The 19,980-nt window shown below is 39.5% G+C and overlaps 1 protein-coding gene across 2 annotated transcripts; it reads right to left on the minus strand.

The window, feature by feature from the left end:
* Window positions 1–354: 354 nt before the first annotated feature.
* Window positions 355–9,683, minus strand: LOC138084585 (tripartite motif-containing protein 77-like). 2 transcript variants are annotated; one of them, XM_068978924.1, is made up of 6 exons: window positions 9,273–9,683; window positions 7,951–8,046; window positions 4,903–5,133; window positions 2,947–2,969; window positions 2,137–2,234; window positions 355–848 (listed from the first exon to the last, which is right to left on the minus strand). In XM_068978924.1, exons 1-6 carry the CDS (start codon window positions 9,681–9,683, stop codon window positions 355–357), a joined length of 1,353 nt encoding a protein of 450 aa, XP_068835025.1. The 2 variants fall into 2 exon arrangements, with proteins under 2 accessions (XP_068835025.1, XP_068835026.1); XM_068978925.1 differs by lacking the exon at window positions 4,903–5,133.
* Window positions 9,684–19,980: the final 10,297 nt, after the last annotated feature.

Here is a 19,980-nt window from a genome sequence, read left to right on the forward strand (position 1 = left end):
AGGATTCTCTGGAAGAAGAATCCTCTGTGTTTGCATTCATGCATTTGACTGGGTTTCCACACCCATGTGTTCTTTCATCTCTAGTAAGTTCAGATGGCAGACGAAAGTGCCTATATCCTATCCAATAAAATAAAAGTGATTGCTTTTATTTAAATGAAATGTAAAAGACAAATGGACATTAACATTACCACCACTTTAAAAAATAATGCAGCCATTATAAGTCCTAAAGGTAAAATGAAGTTAAACACAGTGAAGTTATAATTGATTTTCCCCAATCTAGAAATCACCAGGATAGGAGCCCCCTCAGCTACTAGAATTCCCAAAACCTTGGTTAGGTTTGTGACCTGTTCCTGATCATTTGGGTCCACACCAAATGAAAGGTCTGAGAGGGAAAGAGAAAGATCGTGAGAGGAAATTACAAATGAGGGAACCTCTGGCAACATTAATAAAGCTTATCATACCACATTCATAATCTAGAAACACTCCTATGTAGCCCTGGGGTCTTTGAATATAGTGGGGTAAGAATGGGAAGGTAGAAAAGAGACTGAAATGGCCATCCTTACTGACACATAGAAGTAGAAAAATGTCCTCAGAGTTAAGCAGCATATCATTCCTGCTTGTCCAGGACTCCTTGCAGAGCCCTATAACCCAGTCACAGGAGTTTCCCACATTCACCTCCCAGTAGTGTTTGCCAGCGGTGAAGGTCTGAGCACCCCATGTAGGAGTGTTCTCTGGACGTGCGGGGTCCCAAGGCACATCTCGATGGACAGGACTGCATTGCAGACGTCTCAGGGCTTCAATCAGAGGAACGCAACAGTTTCTTATTTTTCCATCCAACGTAATATACACTTCAGTAAAATGAAAGCAATGAAGTCAGAGAACAGCGGTTTCAAGTTCTGAGGAACATATAACTACAGTGGTGTTTTGACAAATGTTTAGCAACCGAATCTCTGAAATGAAGCAAAACTGATTTGTTTTATTTGCTGGGAATATTTCAACCCACCATGACCAGTTTCAAGGTGCCAGTCCTTTAATAATTGCTCCTAAAATTCTGAAACTTGTAACAATTAGCTCCCACAAGTGTGGCAGTACTGGCTAGTTCTACAATACCCTTTAATCACAGATGTTAGACACCCTATGTTACCACACCCTTTTATACAGAATGTGTTACTGGAAATACATAGAAAGAATAGGAAGGGCTTCTTATCTATTTAAAGAGCCAGAAAATCTCTAATTATACAACTGCAGGAAGGAAAACTTTGAGAATACATAAAGATATAGGATGTCAGACTCTGGCTTATTTTCACTACCTCACCAAAAATTTGGGAGTCCATTCATAGATGTCAAGAAAATAATAAAATGGCCCTTAAGTCATCAATCATCACAAAATAAAACATAATCATAATAAATATGTATTGTATTTTTTATGACATTGTTATTTTTAGTCCTAATAGGGATCGCATTGCCTAGGATATAAGGGCTTAACATTTAAGGAAGTAAAAATAAAATAAACCAAATATCTATATGTGCTCTTTTTTTGCAGTGATTTCTCTCAGAATTTCTAATGGAGTCGCTGCTAAGTCAGACTCCAACTCATTCCATCTCAGTCCAGCTTCTCCTTTGTGCTGGGCTTACCTTCAGTTGCATTTGTCTCAGGGAGTCCTATACACAATGAATTATGGATTGCTTTCAAGCTCTTTGAAAGCCTTGTGATTTTTCACATACAATCATTACCTTTAATATTCAGGTAAACATTTAAATAACAGCATTAAGGTGATTTTAAGAATCTCAATATCCACATATAATTTAAATACCCACAGCTAACTACAAGATGAAATACACTGAATGGATATGCATTTTTATAAGTCAAAGTGTTCTTTTTATTATTATTATTTTAACTCATTGCAAGTAGCTATATAAAAAAACTATGTGTCATATTTGATTATTTTTGACAGGCTTCAGTTAACTTTTCTGACTGACAATTAGCAATAAAATAAATAAGTTATAAGGGTTTGCATATGTACCTGCTCCCCTGTTCTCTACAAAGCACAGACAGAGCGGTAAAGAGACATCATTAATGTGTTATCTAGTCATGCAGGAAATGTGATTGCCTTCACGCAGAGTGCTGCCTCTCACCTCGGAAGCTGTTAAGCCTTTCCAGCATCCCAGTGATGGTCCATGTACTGAGCTGTGGGTCCAAAGGCTGGGGAATGTACAGCTGCATTAACTGACTCCTGTAAAGAGAAAGGCCCACTTACTAATGGGTCTAAAGGTATCGTTAGCAACCCACTGATGATGCTTCAACAGAATCCTCATTGTTACCTTTAAAGGGTATGAATTTAACTGCTCAGATGGAGGAACACTGCAGTTGCTATGATATTTTACAATCCACTCCCTTGCTCTTGGCATATCAAACCTAGTAGAATGTGATGCCTCAGTCAAAACTGTGTCTGTTTCCTTCCTTCTAGCTTCCCTAGGGGATCCACACAGCAATTCTCATCTAATTCCTGAAATCTAATAGGCAGAAAATTGTTGGAACTTGCCATTTAACACATGTGAAACGCCATCACTACTGTATGTTTTTTCCTGATGAATTCTACCTCACGCCTTTTCTCAGCATCCTTCTACCTACTGCTTCCCTGAGCTTATCTGCCTTTCCCATGGATGACCAGGAATAATCCTTGGATAACTAGGATCTGGAAATTACGGGCAGGAAAAACCGTCATCTCTTTGCAACTTCTACAGAAAGTCTTGCGATAGAAACTGCACTTCTCTCCACCATACGGTCACCAAAGGGTAGACTATGTAAATCCTGGCAGCTATTAGAGAAAGAAGGAATAAATACAGAGAGAAAGAAACTTCTCATTGAAAGGGAGGGTTCATCTTAGCAGAAACAGCCTGATCACTGTCACAATTATCATGATTTAAATAGAGGAGCAAACTTACCTTTTCATTGTGTCTTCCACACCCTGTAAAGAAAAAGACAGGAAGGCTTAGTTTTCAGCACAAACACTCCTGGTAAGTCTAGTTTCAGGATATGAGATTATACTGGAAAATTCATTATTTCCAGTTTTCTTCCTTGGATAAAATCATTTGTCATTTCCCTTCTTATAAATATGAAATCCAGTCTCACATTTACATACAATTGACATGATCATAATCTTGATAAAATTGAAAGTCAAATTGTTCTTAGGGTGCATAAATGACTCTTCTTTGTCCTGATATACAAAGTAGTCACAGGGGTTTCCCCAAAGTTCTTTGGCGTGTGGACTCCAAATCTGCTGCTGCTGCTGCTGCTACTGCTAAGTTGCTTCAGGCGTGTCTGTGTAACCCCATAGACGGCAGCCCACTAGGCTCCCCTGTCCCTGGGATTCTCCATGCAAGAACACTGGAGTGGGTTGCTATTTCCTTTTCCAATGCATGAAAGTGAAAAGTGAAAGTGAAGTCACTCAGTCATGGCTGACTCTTAGAGACCCCATGGACTGCAGCCTACCAGGCTCCTCCGTCCATGGGATTTTCCAGGCAAGAGTACTGGAGTGGGTTGCCATTGCCTTCTCTGAATCTAGAACTTCACAATAGAATGAATGCATCCTATGATTACACAGGTAACACATATTACACATATTATCAAGTACAAATATAAAGTTAAATTATCTGTTCAACACAGTCATCCCTCATTATATGAGGGGAATTCATTCTAAGATCCCCCTTGGATACTAAAATCCATTGGGTGATCAAATTCCTATATACAATGGCACAGTATATCCATATAATGTACACACATTTTCCTGTATACTTTAAGCATCTCTAGATTACTTAAAGGTTTCCCAGGTGGCTCAGTGGTAAAAAATGCACCTGCCCAGCTGGAGACAAGGGTTAGATCTCTGAGCTGAAGATCCCCTGGGGAAGGAAGTGGCAACCTACTCCAGTATTCTCCAGGAGATGGTGAAAGACAGGGAAGCCTGGCGTGCTGCCATCCACAGGGCTGCAAAGAGTTGGATACAACTTAACAGCTGAAAAATGAACAACCAGTATTCTTGCCTGAAAAGTCCCATGGACAGAGAAGCCTGGCAGGCTATAGGTCATGGGGTCGCAAAGAGTTGGACACGACTTAGTGACTAAATAACAAGATTACTTATAAGATCTAATATAATGTAAATGCTATGTAATCGTTGTCAGCATTGGCAAATTCAAGTTTTTCTTTTTTGCAATGACGACCCTGTATGCAAGACAGGAAAAAAGACACAGCTGTGTATAACGGACTTTTGGACTCAGAGAGAGAGGGAGAGGGCGGGATGATTTGGGAGAATGGCATTCTATCATGTATACTATCATGTAAGAATTGAATCGCCAGTCTATGTCTGACGCAGGATACAGCATGCTTGGGGCTGGTGCATGGGGATCACCCACAGAGATGTTATGGGGAGGGAGGTGGAAGGGGGTTTCATGTTTGGGAACACATGTAAGAATTAAAGATTTTAAAATTTAATAAAAATAAAATAAAATAAAATAAAATAAAATGAAATTTCTGAATTTTCTTAAAAAACATTTTCCATCGGTGGTTTGTTGAGTCCCCAGATGCAAAACCTGTAGAGAGTTGGAAGGGCGACTGTATGGTAGAAGGATACAAGAGGGTTTGGGAGATTTTTTTTTTTTTTTTCCTGGCTCTGTTCCTTGAATCTTTCCACATAGTCCTCCTTCCTCCATAGAAGGCAAAACTGATGTTTTGTCTCCAGGTTATACAGGAGGAACAAAACCTGCCATCACAGAAGTAGAAGAGTCAGAATCTGGACTTTGGAGTCAGAAAAATAAAGGAAGTCAAAGAGGATGTAATGTCAAATGATACAAGTGTTTCCCATGTGGGTTGGTGTTCTGCAGCCAACATCCTTCCTTAGTCCTTACCTGGAGCATGTCCACATCTGCTTTAAGGCACATTTCCTTCAGTTCCTCATATATTTTTCTCAGGAGTTTCCCCATATGAATCATTCTGGCTACATTTCTATTGAGTCGCTGAAAAATAACTGCACCTTCAATCGCCAACATCTCTAAATGTTTTTGCTTTTCTTCCTGGAGATACTGACACACTTTAGGGTATTCAGCTCGTATCATCGCCAGTCGTAGATTTATAAAACCCTGCAGTGACATTGGATTAATTAGATCATGTATTTGGATGGTTTTATTCTTCCCTTATCATCTGTTGTCTATGTGTTATACATAGAATGCTTGTCTTAGTTCATTTGGACTACTATAACAAAAGTACTAAAGACTGAGTGCTTATTAATAACAGACATTTACTTCTCACTGTACAATAAGGTAAGAAATACAAGATTAGTGCCAGCAGGTTTGGTGTACTGTGAAAGCCTGCCTCTTAAGTAGGCATCTTTTTTTTTTTTTGCTTTGCTTAATAATAATTAAAATACACTCCACTTTACAAAGCACATTCACATACTTGGTTTTCATTTTTTACCATATGCATGTATTTTTTTGTTGAAGGATTATTGATTTTCAATATTGTGTTAGTTTCAGATATACTGTAAAGTGATTCAGTTATCCATATACATGTGTATAGCTAACTCTTTTTTCTAATTCTTTTTCACTATAGGTTATTACAAGATATTGAGTATAGTTCCCTGCTGAGTGCTGAAGAGTTGATGCTTTTGAATTGTGGTCTTGGATAAGACTTTGAGAGTCCCTTGGACAGCAAGGAGATCCAACCAGTCAATCCTGAAGGAAATCAGCCCTGAATATTCACCGGAAGGGCTTCTGCTGAAGCTCCAATAATTCGATCATCTGATACAAAGAGCCAACTCATTAGAAAAGACCCTGATGCTGGGAAAGATTGAAGGTGGAAGGAGAAAGGGATGACAGAGGATGAGATGGATGTGAGTTTGAGCAAGTTCTGGGAGTTGGTGATGGACAGGGAAGCCTGGCATGCTGCAGTCTGTGGGGTCACAAAGAGTTGGACACAACTGAGCAACTGAACTCAACTGAAAGTTCCCTGTGCTATAAAGTAGGTCCTTGTTGTTTATCTATTTTTATCTAGAATAGTGTATATATGTTAATCCCAAACTCCTAATTTATCCTTCCCCTCACTTTCCCCTTTGATAACCATAGGCTTGTTTTCTGTGACTATTGGCCTATTTCTGGTCTGTAAGTAAGTGTAATTGTATCATTCTTTTAGATTCCACATGTAAGTGATATCATATGATATTTGCCTTTCTCTGATTTACTTCCCTTAGTATGATAATCTCTAGGTCCATTCATGCTACTGCAAAGGGCATTATTTCATTCTTTTTCATGGCTGAGCAGTATTTCATTGTATAAATATACTACGTTTTCTTCATCAACTCATCTGTCAACGAACATTTAGGTTTCTTCTATGCCTTGGCTAGATAACCATCCTCTGGTTGTGTCCTCACATGGCAGAAGGGGCAAGTCTCTACTAAGCTTCTTCTTTTTTTTTTTTTTTTTTAGGGCTTCTTTTATAAGAATCCCATTAATAAGGATTCTTTCCTAATGACCTAATCACTTCCCAAAGGCCAAACCTCCTAACACTATCATTTTGGGGGTTAGAATTTCAACATTTGAATTGAGGGGGACTCAAACTTTCAGAACATAGCTTCTGTCTTCTGTGCTCCAGAAGGATGTGTTCTCAGAGGGCTTCTGGCTCACTCCCTTTGATCTTTTAGATCTCTACCCAGAGGTAACCTTCATGATGGGTATTCTCTAGCCAGCATACATCCCCCAAACCTGTACTATTTATATATATCCCGGCTTTAATTTTCTTCCAAGAACTTTACAAATGTGATGTATTATAAATGTTATTCTTCTGTATTTGTTACATGACTTCTCTTACAAGATTATATCCTACTGAAGTCATTTATTTGTTTCTTTTTGTCCATTTCCATATTTCTCTGTGGACCTAGAACAGTGAGCAACATATCACATGCCCTCCTATGAAAGAATGTTCATTAGGAAAGCCATCCTAAATGATCAGGGTAATTTTGTTATTGTCCTCCAGTATTTGGTGGCTCAGAAGGTAAAGTGTCTGCTCTCAATGCAGGAGACTCGGGTTCAATCCCTGGGTTGGGAAGATCCTCTGGAGAAGGAAATGCAACCCACTCCAGTACTCTTGCCTAGAAAATTCCATGGATGGAGGAGCCTGGTAGTCCATGGGGTCACAAAGATTCGGACACAACTGAGTGACTTCACTTCACTCACTATGTACAGATTTCTTTTTAATGCAATATTCTGTAATATAGCCTGCTGATATATCCTCTTTAGAAGTGATTGAGTTCTTTGAAACTGAAAATGTAGTTCAACTTCTTTAGTTTCAGGTTCTCCATTCATAAATGTGAACCAATGAATAATAAAACCCCAAATCCTTAGCTAGGCATCTTGCCATGGCTATAACTACATTGCCAGCCATATCTCTCACTACCTGCCTCATACCCTATGTACTAATTAATAGGTGCTATCTACATGCCCCAGATAATTCCATGATTTTTTCTCATATTTAGCTTTCTTGTCCTTCAGATCTCTGTGTTATGAATTTACAGGTTCTGCTAAAACATTAGCTTCAGGATGATTTTTATTTGTTTGAGAAGCTTAACATTCAAAGTTTATTAAACTCCTACAGAACTGTTTTTTTTACCTCCATCTGAGTGACCATTGCATTTTGTTTTGTGATACTGCATTTTCTCATCTCTCCTGAAGTATTAGTGGTAGGTATTGCTTTATCAAGAAAATCAGGAAAAATCTTTTAGTTACCTATTGGGACCATTCAACATGAAATCCTACATTGAAGGTCATGTTTTTCCATATGCAGCTCTCTTTGATCACCCTCTCAGGGGGCATTATGATTTAACTCAAGTTCTTCCACTGTAAACTTACAATTACCAGGATATTTGTTCCAAACTAGCTCCGAGGGATTCAGGGTCTGTGGCTTACCTCCCATGTTCTGAATGTGTTGGTCACTTTTTTTATATTTCGTTGATTTTCCTGTTTCTTTTTCCAAATAGACTTCATTTGCATCAGAAGGTCCTCCTGCAAAATAACTAATTTGTAGCACTAGAAAAGCAAAGTTAGTACATTTCAGATATTTAAAAGAAGATATAAGGGGATGAACATGGGACAAACAGTAAAGAAAGCAGAGATGTCAGTGATTTTCCTTTAGAATACTAACTCCTAAATCTGGGGGGATCAACCAAAGATGGAATGTCTAAACTTGAAAAAATATAATCCATTATCTGAGGAATTTAGCATTGAATTTATAATAACCTGGTCAGTTTTCAGAAGTGAATCTTGCTTTCGTTTCTGTTTTTTTTTTTTTCATGTTATGCATTTTTTTTAAGTCAACATGAACAAATTCCTAGAAAGACACAAATTACCAAAATTAACTCAAGAAGAAATGGAAAATGTGAACAGGCCTGTATGTAGTAAAGAGATTGAATCGATAATGAAAAATTGTCCAACAACGAGAAGCCCAGAACCAGATGGTTTCACTGATGAAATGCACCAATCATTTAAAGAAGAATCAATACTAATCTTTCTCCAACTCTTCTAAAATAATAGAAGAGGCAGGAATACCTTTTAATTCATTCTGTGAGGTCTCTTGCTTTATATTTAATTGTGAAATATTAGCCCTCAGTTCTCCTGTGGCACTGTCAGAAAATGTTGGCCAGTGTTTCTAAATCTGCAATAATTAGAACAGGACCATTATAATCGTGTTTGTAGTAGCCAATGACTCTTACTGAAACTAGGTATTTATCTACCACATTGTGGGCATGCTTAGTGGCTCAGTTGTATCTGACTCTTTGCGACCCCATGGACTGTAGCCCATCAGGTTCCACGGGAATCTCCAGGCAAGAGTATTAGATTGGGTAGCTATTCCCTTCTCCAGGGGATCTTCCTTACCCAGGGATCAACCCCAGGTCTCCTGTATGGCAGGCAGATTCTTACCTGTCTGAGCCACCAAGGAAGCCCATCTACCACATTACTTCTGAAATACCGGCATCCTAATCCCCATCAGTTTCATCATCATTCCTCTCTTTCAGCTCAACAAAATTTAAACATCAGGAAAGCAAGGATGGTACCTAGTTTCTTCACTGCTTTATCTCTAGATTTCAGAATAGCGCCTGGCACATGGTGTTCAGAAATTGTATTTGTTAATAGCATAAAATGATAATGGTTATTAACCAATGTATTTTCCTCAGTGCCTATCAGATACAGGATCCTCCACATTTTAAAGTGCAGTCAGAGATATTACTTACCCTGTAGTGCTCTGCAACCTGCATTATTGAATAGTGTTTGTGAGTGGCATGCCCTGTGGAGCAAGCACAGAACAAACACAGCAGGCTCTTGTCAGCTTCACAGAAGTAGAGCTTTATCACCTGGTGTGTCCTACACATCTGCTTGGCAGAGCCAGGTAACTGGCAGATAACTGAGTTTCCAGTAGAACGAATATGTTTCTTAGCAAGAATAGTGCTTTTGAGGTCCATTTTTGGAGACACCACCTTGCACACAGGACAGCAAGTAACTGTCGGGGCATCTTCCCACAAGAGACAGAGGCAGGGCGTACAGAATCGGTGCCCGCACCTAATGGTGGCAGGGTCTGTGAACGTGTCCTTGCAGATGGAGCAGATGATCTCAGTGGGGAGACACTGTGTGGAAGCCGATGCCATGTTTCTAAGAAAACAAAAGGAAAGGACTTTCTTTACCCTTGGCATGTGAGCTGAGCTTAAGCGTTCTCTCGCTAATACACATGTGTCCTATAGGAGGACAGCCCGTGTTTTGAGGATGGTGAGGAAAAAGGAGTCCTACAGACCAGTAAAATGCATTATTATTTCCCACCATTGGCCTCCAGCATTACTTCTCAGTTCCCTATTAGAAATCCAATATTATCTCTTTTTCAAAGACAAAGAAATCAGAGGTTCTGGGATCATTCATAGGCAGCTAGTCACACTGTGTCCAAAACTATCACAATTTTCCCTTTTTACTCTCTCTGATTGGTTGTTGTTGCTAAGTCGCTTCAGTCTGTGCGACCCCATAGACGGCAGCCCACGAGGCTCCCCCATCCCTGGGATTCTCCAGGCAAGAACACTGGAGTGGGTTGCCATTTCTAGCACAAGGTATTTGTTCCAATCCTGGCCAATGAAATAAGACGCTAAAACTCCTAGGACAATTTTAGAAAAAAATCTTCTTGTTCCAGAAGTGATGCACAGAATTAACAGATGGCTTTTTCTGTTTCTGGACATTTTCCAGATATAATGCCCACTTGCATAGCCATTTTGTGAACACAGAATTAGTTGGCCTGAGAAGAAAAGCCAATAGCCTAAGGATAACAAAAACATGGAAAGAAATGGTTTTTAACAATGGCATTGAACAATAGTTACCTGATTCTGAAGAAGCCAATTCTCAACTAAATTAACACAAATCTCTATACTTAAAATCCTAGCAGAAGAAAGTTTGTGTTTACCACCACATACAAAAAGAACTTTGCACAGTATCTACTGCCATATGTAATATGTCGGGGGTTCAACAAAAATCATGCGGCATATCATAAGGCAAGAAAATTTTAGTCTAAACAGACAAAGCAATCACCAGAACCAGACTTAGATATAAAACAGATATTAGAACTATTAAGATAAGTAAGATAGTAATGATGACCCTGTATGCGAGACAGCAAAAGAGACACAGATGTAAAGAACAGACTTTTGGACTCTGTGGGAGAAGGCGAGGGTGGGATGATTTGGGAGAATGGCATTGAAACATGTCTATTATCATATGTGAAACAGATCGCCAGTCCAGGTTCTATGCATGAGACAGGGTGCTCAGGGCTGGTGCACCAGGATGGGCCTGAGGGGTGGGATAAGGAGGGAGGCGGGAGGGGGTTTCAGGATGGGGAACACATGTACACCCATGGCTGGCTCGTGTCAGTGTATGGCAAAAACCCTACAATATTGTAAAGTAATTAGCCTTCAGTTAAATAAAGTAATTTTAAAAATAATAACTATGATTAGTATATTAAAGACTTTTATTAAAAAATGTTGACAACATGCAAGATAGGTAATTTCAGGAGACAGATGAAAACTGTAAGACAAGAAGATAGGCTAGATATAACATATGCAGAGAATTTTATGTTTGGGTTCAGAAGTAGGTACAATACACGTAAGAAAATTATCAGTGAGCATGGCAGTATGTCAGTGTAAAATACAAAAACTAAACACAAAAAGGAAAAATAAAGGGTAAAAAGTTACAATAGAACAGAGCATCAAAGAGCAGTAAGACAACATTAACTGTTGTTTAACATCATTTAACATCTGTGTGATTAGATTTCCAGAAAGAAAATGAAGATATAATAGGGCAAAGTGAAGTGAAAGTCACTCAGTCATGTCCGACTCTTTGCAACCCCATGGACTATACAGTCCATGGAATTCTCCAGGCCAGAATACTGGAGTGGGTAGCCTTTCCCTTTCTCCAGGGAATCTACCCAACTCAGGGATCGAACCCAAGTCTCCCACACTGCAGGCAGATTCTTTACCAGCTGAGCCACCAGGGAAGCCCAACAGGGCAAAAGAAGCATTTAAAGAAATAATTTTAGAGGCTCTTCCAAAATTAGTGACAGACACCATAAAAGAGATCTGGTGTCTGTGTCAAATACACAACTAGGCAAGTTACATTAAAACTGAATAAAAACCAATAACAAAGAGAAATTATTTCTTTCTTTTTATAAAGAGAAATTCATTAAGGGAGCCACAGAAATAGAAAAAATAAAAATAAAGATTATGCACAGAAAAATAAAGATAAAAATTATAACAGAAACCATGCAAACAAGAAAACAATTAAGTGGCATCTTTAGACTGTTGAAAGAAAACAACTATTAACCCAAAATTCTCATATCTAGTGAAAGTATACTTCAAAAGTAAAATATTAGAATTTTTCAAAAAGAACAAACTTGAGGGAATTCAGTGCTATCAGGTCTAATCTATAAGAAATAGACAAAGAAGCTCTTCATTTAAAAGCATACGATGCTAAAAAGAAAACTGACCTACTCACAAAAAATAAGTGACACTGGAAATTAAATAAAGGCAAAACATAAGCTCTTTTATTTCTTTAACTCACTATTTAAAGCAATAGCTTAACAATGTACCATATGTTTATGAAACTTATGACAAAAATGACACAAGAAATAGAAAAGAGGAATTGGAAGTATTATAAGGATTTTACATTAAGTGAAAAGCAATATAGTATTACTGAAAGTGGACAAAGATTATTTAAAGAGGTATATTTTGAGCGGGGCTTCCCTGGTGGCTCAGTGGGAAAGAAACCGCCTGTAGTGCAGGAGATGCAGGTTTGATCCCTGGGTCAGGAAAATTCCCTGAAGCAGGATATGGCAACCTGTTCCGTATTCTTGCCTGCAAAATTGCATGGACAGAGGAGCCCAGCAGGCTACAGTCCTTGGGGTCGCAAAAGAGTCGGACACGAGCAGGTGACTAAACAACAAGAATATTTTAAGCTAACTATGTATATTCATAGATGATAAGGCTATGAGTGTAGAAAATCCTGAAGAATCTACTAAAAAACATCCTGGAAGTAATAATCAATTTAGCAAGGTCAGAAAACAAAGGGTCAATATATAAAAATTGATTTTAATGCCACACATCTGTATGAAAAATTTGTATTTGAATTTTTTTAAACTTCACATTTATAATAACTTCAAAAATGAATTAGTCAAATGCAATAAGTTCTAGAGATTTGATAAAAAACATTGTACATTGTATAGTTAATGATATTGTATTGTATCATTAAAAATGTGTTAAATGGGTAGATCGCATGTTAAGTGTTCTTATACAACTTAAAAAAAGGGCAAAGGAAACATTTGCAGGTAATACATTGATATGTTCATTATCTTGATTTTGATGGAGGATTTGTAAGTGTACACATGTATCAAAAGATTGTCAAATTATACATTTTAAGCATGCAGATTTATTTTTTGTCAATTATGTCTGAACACAATTATTAAATTTTAAGAAAATGAAGGTGGAGCTAGTAGTAAAGAACGTGCCTGCCAATGCAGGAGACATAAGAGATGCTGGTTCAATCCCTGGGTCAGGAAGATCCCCTAGAGGAGCGCATGGCAACCTACTTTAGTATTCTTGCTTGGAGAATCCCATGGTCAGAGAAGCCTGGGGGCTATGTCCATAGGGTTGCAAAGAGTTGGACACAAGTAAAGTGACTTGGCATATGTGCATGCCAAAAAAATTAAATAACTAGTTATAATTTTAATAAAATATCAATGGAAGAAAAGAATTAAGATCTAGGTAAATGGAGAATTATATCAAGTTTATACATTGGACAATTTAATTCTGTTAAAATGGCAATCTTCCTCTATATGATCTATAAATTTAATATAATCTCTAATAAAACTCTAGAAAATTTTTATAGGTACATACGAACTGGTTTTAAAATGTATTATGGCATACCAAACAAATAGAATAGCCAAAACAATCGTAAGAAATAAAATCAGAATACTCACATTACTTGATTTTAAAAGTTAGTAGAATTCTATAGTACTAAAAACACACAGTATTGGGAAAAGGAAAGACATACTGACTATTAGAACTAAACTGAAAGTCGAGACCTCCTAAAATATAGTCAGCTGATTTTTTAACAGCAGCCAGTATTCTTGGGCTTCCCTTGTGGCTCAGCTGGTAAAGAATCCACCTGCAATGTGGGAGACCTGGGTTCAGTCCCTGGGTTGGGAAGATCCCCTGGAGAAGGGAAAGGCTACCCACTCCAGTATTCTGGCCTGGAGAATTCCATGGACTGTATAGTCCATTGGGTCGCAAAGAGTTGGACACGACTGAGAGACTTTCACTATAACTTTCATCAGCATTTCACTGGAGAAAGAATACCCTTTCTCCAGATAAAACACCAAAAGCACAATCCATGGAAGAAATTAACACACTAGGCTCCTCCATCCAGGGAATTCTCCAGGCAAGCATACTGGAGAGTGGGTTGCCATTCCCTTTTCCTGGGGATCTTCCTGATCCAGGGATCCAACCTGGGTCTCCTGTATTGCAGGCAGATTCTATTTATCCAACGTATTTATCCAAATGAACTGAAAAGATTGACAAGACAGAAGATAAGACTTCTCTGGATCCACAAAGATTACAGAGGTATCTCACTCTTCCTATTAAACCTGGAGCTGCTATACAGACACAGTAGAGGTTTCTCCCCTAAGACTCAATAGGGAGCCCTTCAGATTCTCTCCTGGCTTCCTTAATCCTCAGCAAAACCTAACCATGAAGACATTAGGTCTAACTGAAAATTAAGGGACTGTATCCCAAAGAAGCTGGGAGAATTATCCAGTGTGCACTGGCAGAGATTGTGAGAGTTCCCTTAGGACTAGATTTTGAAATACTTGATCAAGGGGCTGGGACATAAAACAGGATAAGAGAGAGTTTACTGGCTGGGGACACTTCCTCAGGATACAGAATATAATAGTCTGACAAGGACATTAGAAGATGGGGCACATTTGGTGCTTGCAGGCTCCTACAAGCCTGGGAGAATGATGGCCCATGCTTAACAATGAATGGCAAGAATTGCTGTGTAAGATGGGACAGGACAGAATTAAAAAGCAAAAGGGCATTTTCATGTTAAAGTGAATACATTATGAAATCAGAAGATCAATCACAGCATTGTGTTTATCAATAAAGCCAAGAGGATACACTATCCACCCAGATTATTACAAATGTGCTGCTTAGAGAGATATAGCATCAGAATGAAGTTCAATGGTAGCTGTCCTCTTCAGGATTAGGATGGTGATTAAAAACTGTTTACAGAGCTTGGCTACTGATCTCAATCAGATGATAGGGTGTTTAACTGCCAGGTGCCAGCAGACTGAATCTGTGTAATGACTAGCAAGGGTTGAGCCAAGATGACTTGACCCACATGGAATTGCAGAGATTATTGCAATCTATTGCAGACCTATTCTGCCAGGGGCAGAATAGATACAAGAGAAGCCAAGAATACTGCTCTAAGATATAAACAGAAGAAATCAAGAATATAGTATCAGGAGGCAGAGGGGTTTTTTCTCTAATTAATGATCCTTCTTTCCAGACTTTCCTTATTTCCAGACTTAGAGCTGCTTGACTGATAAGGTGACCACATCCCTAGGAGTAAGTTCTCTGTGACATCATGACAAGTATATACTGTAGAGATTACCCAGTCTTTATCCAAAGGGACCAATGCAAAAACCAAAGTGACTTAGGAAAATGACTTAGGAAAACATTCAATTTGACTTCAAACAAGGTAGGAGTTTTAATTGACACTTGAAGACCTGAAGCATAATCCTCATCTCATGTTAGACAAAAAAACAATTGAGAATCATTTAACAAAAGCAGCTCTGGAAGACTCCTGAGTATCCTGAGTCTCTTGGGTCTATAGACTCACCTAATAGTCATTCTCTTGGAAGCTGAATATGTACTGGACACAAAAGACCTCACTCACAAGTCTGGCAGATGACACTCTCTGGGTTACCTCTGCTGGGGCTGTTGCCCAGAATACCTTCACCTAATCACTCATGTAGCTTCATGGGCTTCCTCACAGCCTGGTAATTAGTTTCCTAGTTATTTCCATCCCAGTATTGTCAGGAGGAACTGTGCAACACAGAGTATCTCATCTGTTATGGTCATATCCCTACCCAGATTCAAAGGGATGGAACACTTTCAATTGTGAGCAGGACTGAAGTTACATTGTAGGAAAAGAATGGGAAATGGGATATTGTTGGATGTCTTTGAGGATGAGGAGGGGAGGAATAAATCTTGCTATATCTGCTCTTCCTGATAAGTTGACCTCAGGGATCTGGATCCAGAGAGTGAAGGCCCTAGATTTGATGAGTCTTTTATAGATCTACTTCTCAGGCTCCAGATTTCTATTAAATGGTTCTCTAGCTCTCTGGAAATTTGGTGCAACGAATATTTTTTTATGTGAGGGGGCCCTTTAAGGGTTTGGTGTCAACTGGACGATCACTCTGAATACAACACAGTAAAAGGCATATTGATACAGATATGCACAATTCTGAATGGGAAAGATGTTCCTCTCCTCACAGGGCACCAGGAACAGACTTGATAATTCCAGGCCAATGGAGGGAAGAAGGTCAGTACCTCTCTCAGCAGGAAGCCCCTTCTGATGTCTCCATATTTCACTGAAAAGTCTCATCAGTATAGGTCTTGTAGCTTCCCTGGGAGCTCAGTGGTAAAAGAACCTGCCTGCCAATGTGGGAGACACAGGTTCAATCCCTGGTTCGGGAAGATCCCACAGGCTGAGGAGTGACTAAGGCCAGATGCCACAACTGTGGAAGGTAGGCTCTGGACCTGGGGAACAGCAACTGCTGAGCCCACACGCCGAAACTACTGGAGCTCGTGCTCAGCAGCAAGAGAAGCCACCGCTCTAAGAAGCCGTGCACTGTCACGAAGGCACAGCACAGACAGAAATAAGTAAATAAAATGATAAAAAATAAAAAGACAGGCCTTGTGGACTTCTGTCCATGTGTGTCTTCCTGAGGAGAGGGTAGCATATCCTGCCTATAGTAGACAGATGTTCAAAACCCATAGCTGAGCCATCCCCTGGACCTTACCACTAAGCGGAGCCTGCAGAGCTTGAAACATGGCCCCATCTTTAGAAACTGCCCTGTTTGCACAGTCTCTGCCTCCTGTACTCTGAGGGACGCTCAGGCGAGTTCTCCTGACCTCCCACTCTTCTGGACTGTGGAAATTTCCGATGCTGTCTCTGAGACGTGGCAGCTCTTTGCTAAAATCTAGTGTCTGTATTGCCATTCTCCTTGCCGCACAGTTTTGACTGTGTTCCTGTGTGTATCTCTACTCTGCTCCTACTGAATCAGGATGTCTGACAAAGCCACCCTGAAATCCTTTCCCTTCTCCTTCAATTCCCTGTCTGGCCCAGATCTCAGCACAAAGCCATGTTCCAGGGCTCTGCTTTTGCTGTTCGCTTTCATAACATAAGGTGTGTTGATCATCTAAATATCCTGGAATGAAGAATCAGGACTGCCAGTTCTTACCTGAGAACAGCAATAAATACATAGGCTCCTAAGGAGGAGGTGGCAAAAGGTGAAGCTGTCCAGAGTGTTCAGCCTTTTTCCTATGATGTGACTTCAAGAAACTGGAGTGAAGATTATCCTGTTTTGACTGATTCCACAAATATGTGAGGAGGTCGTGACTTACAGGACAAAGGATTTGGGGTATTATAGGAAGAGAGGAAGAAGAAAGTAGAGTCCAAAGGATCAGAGATGAGAGTGAAACAAAAGAGATACCAGGAGTAGAAAGGCACTTAGAGAAAGCAGTACAAAAAGAAACATGCAGAGAATGTTGAATAAAAGGGTTACAGTGACCTTGTGGGCATTTATAGAAAAAAAGAGATTCAAACAGTGCCTAGTCCAAAGTAAATTGCCCTTGCTTTAATTGATGAACACAAGAGAAAGATAATCCTTGGGCAATGTCAGGAAAGTTGTAGAGAATATGAGATACTGATAAAGGAGGCAATAGGCAAACTTTTCTGGACATTTCAAAACTATTCTCAGTGGTTGCTATTTAGTTGCTGAGTTGCATCCAACTCTTTTGTGACCCCACAGACTAGAGCCCACCAGGCTCCTCTGTCCATGGGATTTCCCAGGTAAGAATACTGGAGTGGGTAGCCATTTCCTTCTCCCATTCTCGGTGGTAGAAAATTCCCATTTCAAGAAGTTGGCATGAAACTTCTGCAATTTAACACCCAAAGTGAAAAAGACATTGGAGACCACTATGGTCTGTGGTTAAGAGTACAGATCCTGAAGCTAAATTGCTGAGTTAGACCCATTGTTCTCTAGACCCTGCCATCTTGAGATGATTCTATATCTCCACTTGCAAAACAAACCAGATACCTATTTCAAAGAGGGGTAATTGGATCAGTGCCTTGTAGAAGAGTTAATTGCTACTATTATCAAGTATAAAATGACAACAAAAGAGAGAGGGAGCTCAGTCACGAGAAAGACAAAAACATAAGAACTGGAAGAAAAATAGAGAGTCTTAAGGAAAAGCTAATAAAAATAAAGCAAGAGAGAAAAGAAAAACCAAATTTGAGATGGTAGTTGATGAAAGGAAAACAACCTCATCAAAAGGCAGCTGAGTTCAGGAAAAGCATTTAAAAGATTTTGGATACTTTTAAAATTTACTATAGAAGAATGATGTAGGAAAACAGATATATCTGTGTTTATAATCCAGGTTGGGGATTTCATTTGTTTTCCACCGTCAAGGTTCTAAGTCCCTGTTTTCAGGGACAATTGATGGGACTATGGGTTTCATCAAGCAAAAGGAAAGCTGAATTCTGATTGTGGGCTGAGTTGGGTCTTTGGGGTGAAAGAGAATCTTGTACTGTACTTGGTCTCTCAATTGTGTCTGACTCTGTGAGCCCATGGACTATAGCCCACCAGGCTATTTTTCTCCAGAGACAAGATTCCCCTCACAGATGCCAAAATCTTTTGGAAAGGTGGGAATATCAGACTTTCTTCTCTACCCTCCTCATGTGAATTTGTGCCTGCCAGCCCACACTAACACTCAAGAGTTTTTCAAAAATACAGAGATTGCTGTGATTCGTGAAATACATTTTAAAACATTATTTAACCCCTAGAATATGTGCTTGTGTGTTCATTGAAAGGACTGATGTTGAAGCTGAAACTCCAATACTTTGGCCACCTGATGCGAAGAGCTGACTCATTGGAAAAGACCCTGATGCTGAGAAAGATTGAGGGCAGGAGGAGAAGGGGACGACAGAGGATGAGATGGTTGGATGGCATCACCGACTCAATGGACATGAGTTTGGGTGGACTCCGGGAGTTGGTGATGGACAGGGAGGCCTGGAGTGATGCGGTTCATGGGGTCGCAAAGAGTCGGACATGACTGAGCAACTGAACTGAACTGATATGTGCTTCAGAATTTTTCCCAAGAAGGATATCAACTGTCCAACTGATTTCACACCATGAGGATCTTTTCTATTTATCTTCCCCTCAATCCTTATTTCAATATATATGAAAGCCTTACCAGTCCATCTCAGTAAATTTTGTTGGCTAATTTTTTAAATAAAACTTTCTCCAATGAAATACAAAATCAAAAGAAAGAAAATACTCATACCAAAAATATTAACAAACATTAACAAAATCACTAATAGATGCTAATTATGTATTATGGGTTAAAGTAGTTTATTTTTGTTATTTGGTACTTTACAAATTTGCAGGTAGCAAAAATATGAGTGCAAGATTGTATTAGGAAAGAGGATATAGATGGCTTTCTCTGTGGTATCCACAGACCTTGAAATGAACTGTAATAAAGCCTCTTTTGTTAATGGAAGCAAACTCAGAACCACTAAGGCATCCAGAGGGGAGTCTCTAGGTGCAGACAGCAGCTCTCACCACAACTCCACTTCTTTGAAGATTTTCTGGATAACCCCCAGTACCATCGAGGGAACCACAGGTGGGGTTGTTCCACATGATATGGTCCTGGTTTCATTTTTATTCAAACAAGGGTCAGAGAGGAGGCTGGAACTTTGACTACAGGCTTTCTTAAAAGCTCAATTAAAACTACAAAGAAAGACAAACACTAATCAAAAGCAAGGCAATCTTGTTTTATACAACTCACATTTCTCACCTTTCAATTGGTACTTCTCAAGGAACCTCTGTTGCCTGATTTTGTCTGTCCCCAACACCAGGAACTGATTCTCTTTCTCCGCCCGCTGTCCACGTTCAGGAAGGCAGGAGACAAGAGAGGGCAAAAGAAGCTGCCCTTCCCAGCTGTGCTGTTTCCCGTCTGAGAAGGGATGCTAGGCCTGTTTGATGTCAATTGTCAAGGCTGACGTAGCCTAGCAGGTACATCAGAATCACCTGCAGGACTCGGTAGACCACAGGCTGCTAGGCTTCAGCCACAAAGA

Source organism: Capricornis sumatraensis, chromosome 8 (genome assembly GCF_032405125.1).
Source record: "Capricornis sumatraensis isolate serow.1 chromosome 8, serow.2, whole genome shotgun sequence".
NCBI classification, from domain to species: domain Eukaryota; kingdom Metazoa; phylum Chordata; class Mammalia; order Artiodactyla; family Bovidae; genus Capricornis; species Capricornis sumatraensis.

Coding starts and splice junctions, on each gene's coding strand:
- LOC138084585 (XM_068978924.1), bottom strand. CDS start 9,683: ATGGCATCGGCTTCCACACAGTGTCTCCCCACTGAGATCATCTGCTCC. Junction 8,047..9,272: donor AGGTTGCAGAGCACTACAGG/GTAAGTAATATC, acceptor GTTATTTTGCAG/GAGGACCTTCTGATGCAAAT. Junction 849..2,136: donor AAGGCTTAACAGCTTCCGAG/GTGAGAGGCAGC, acceptor ATTTTACTGAAG/TGTATATTACGTTGGATGGA.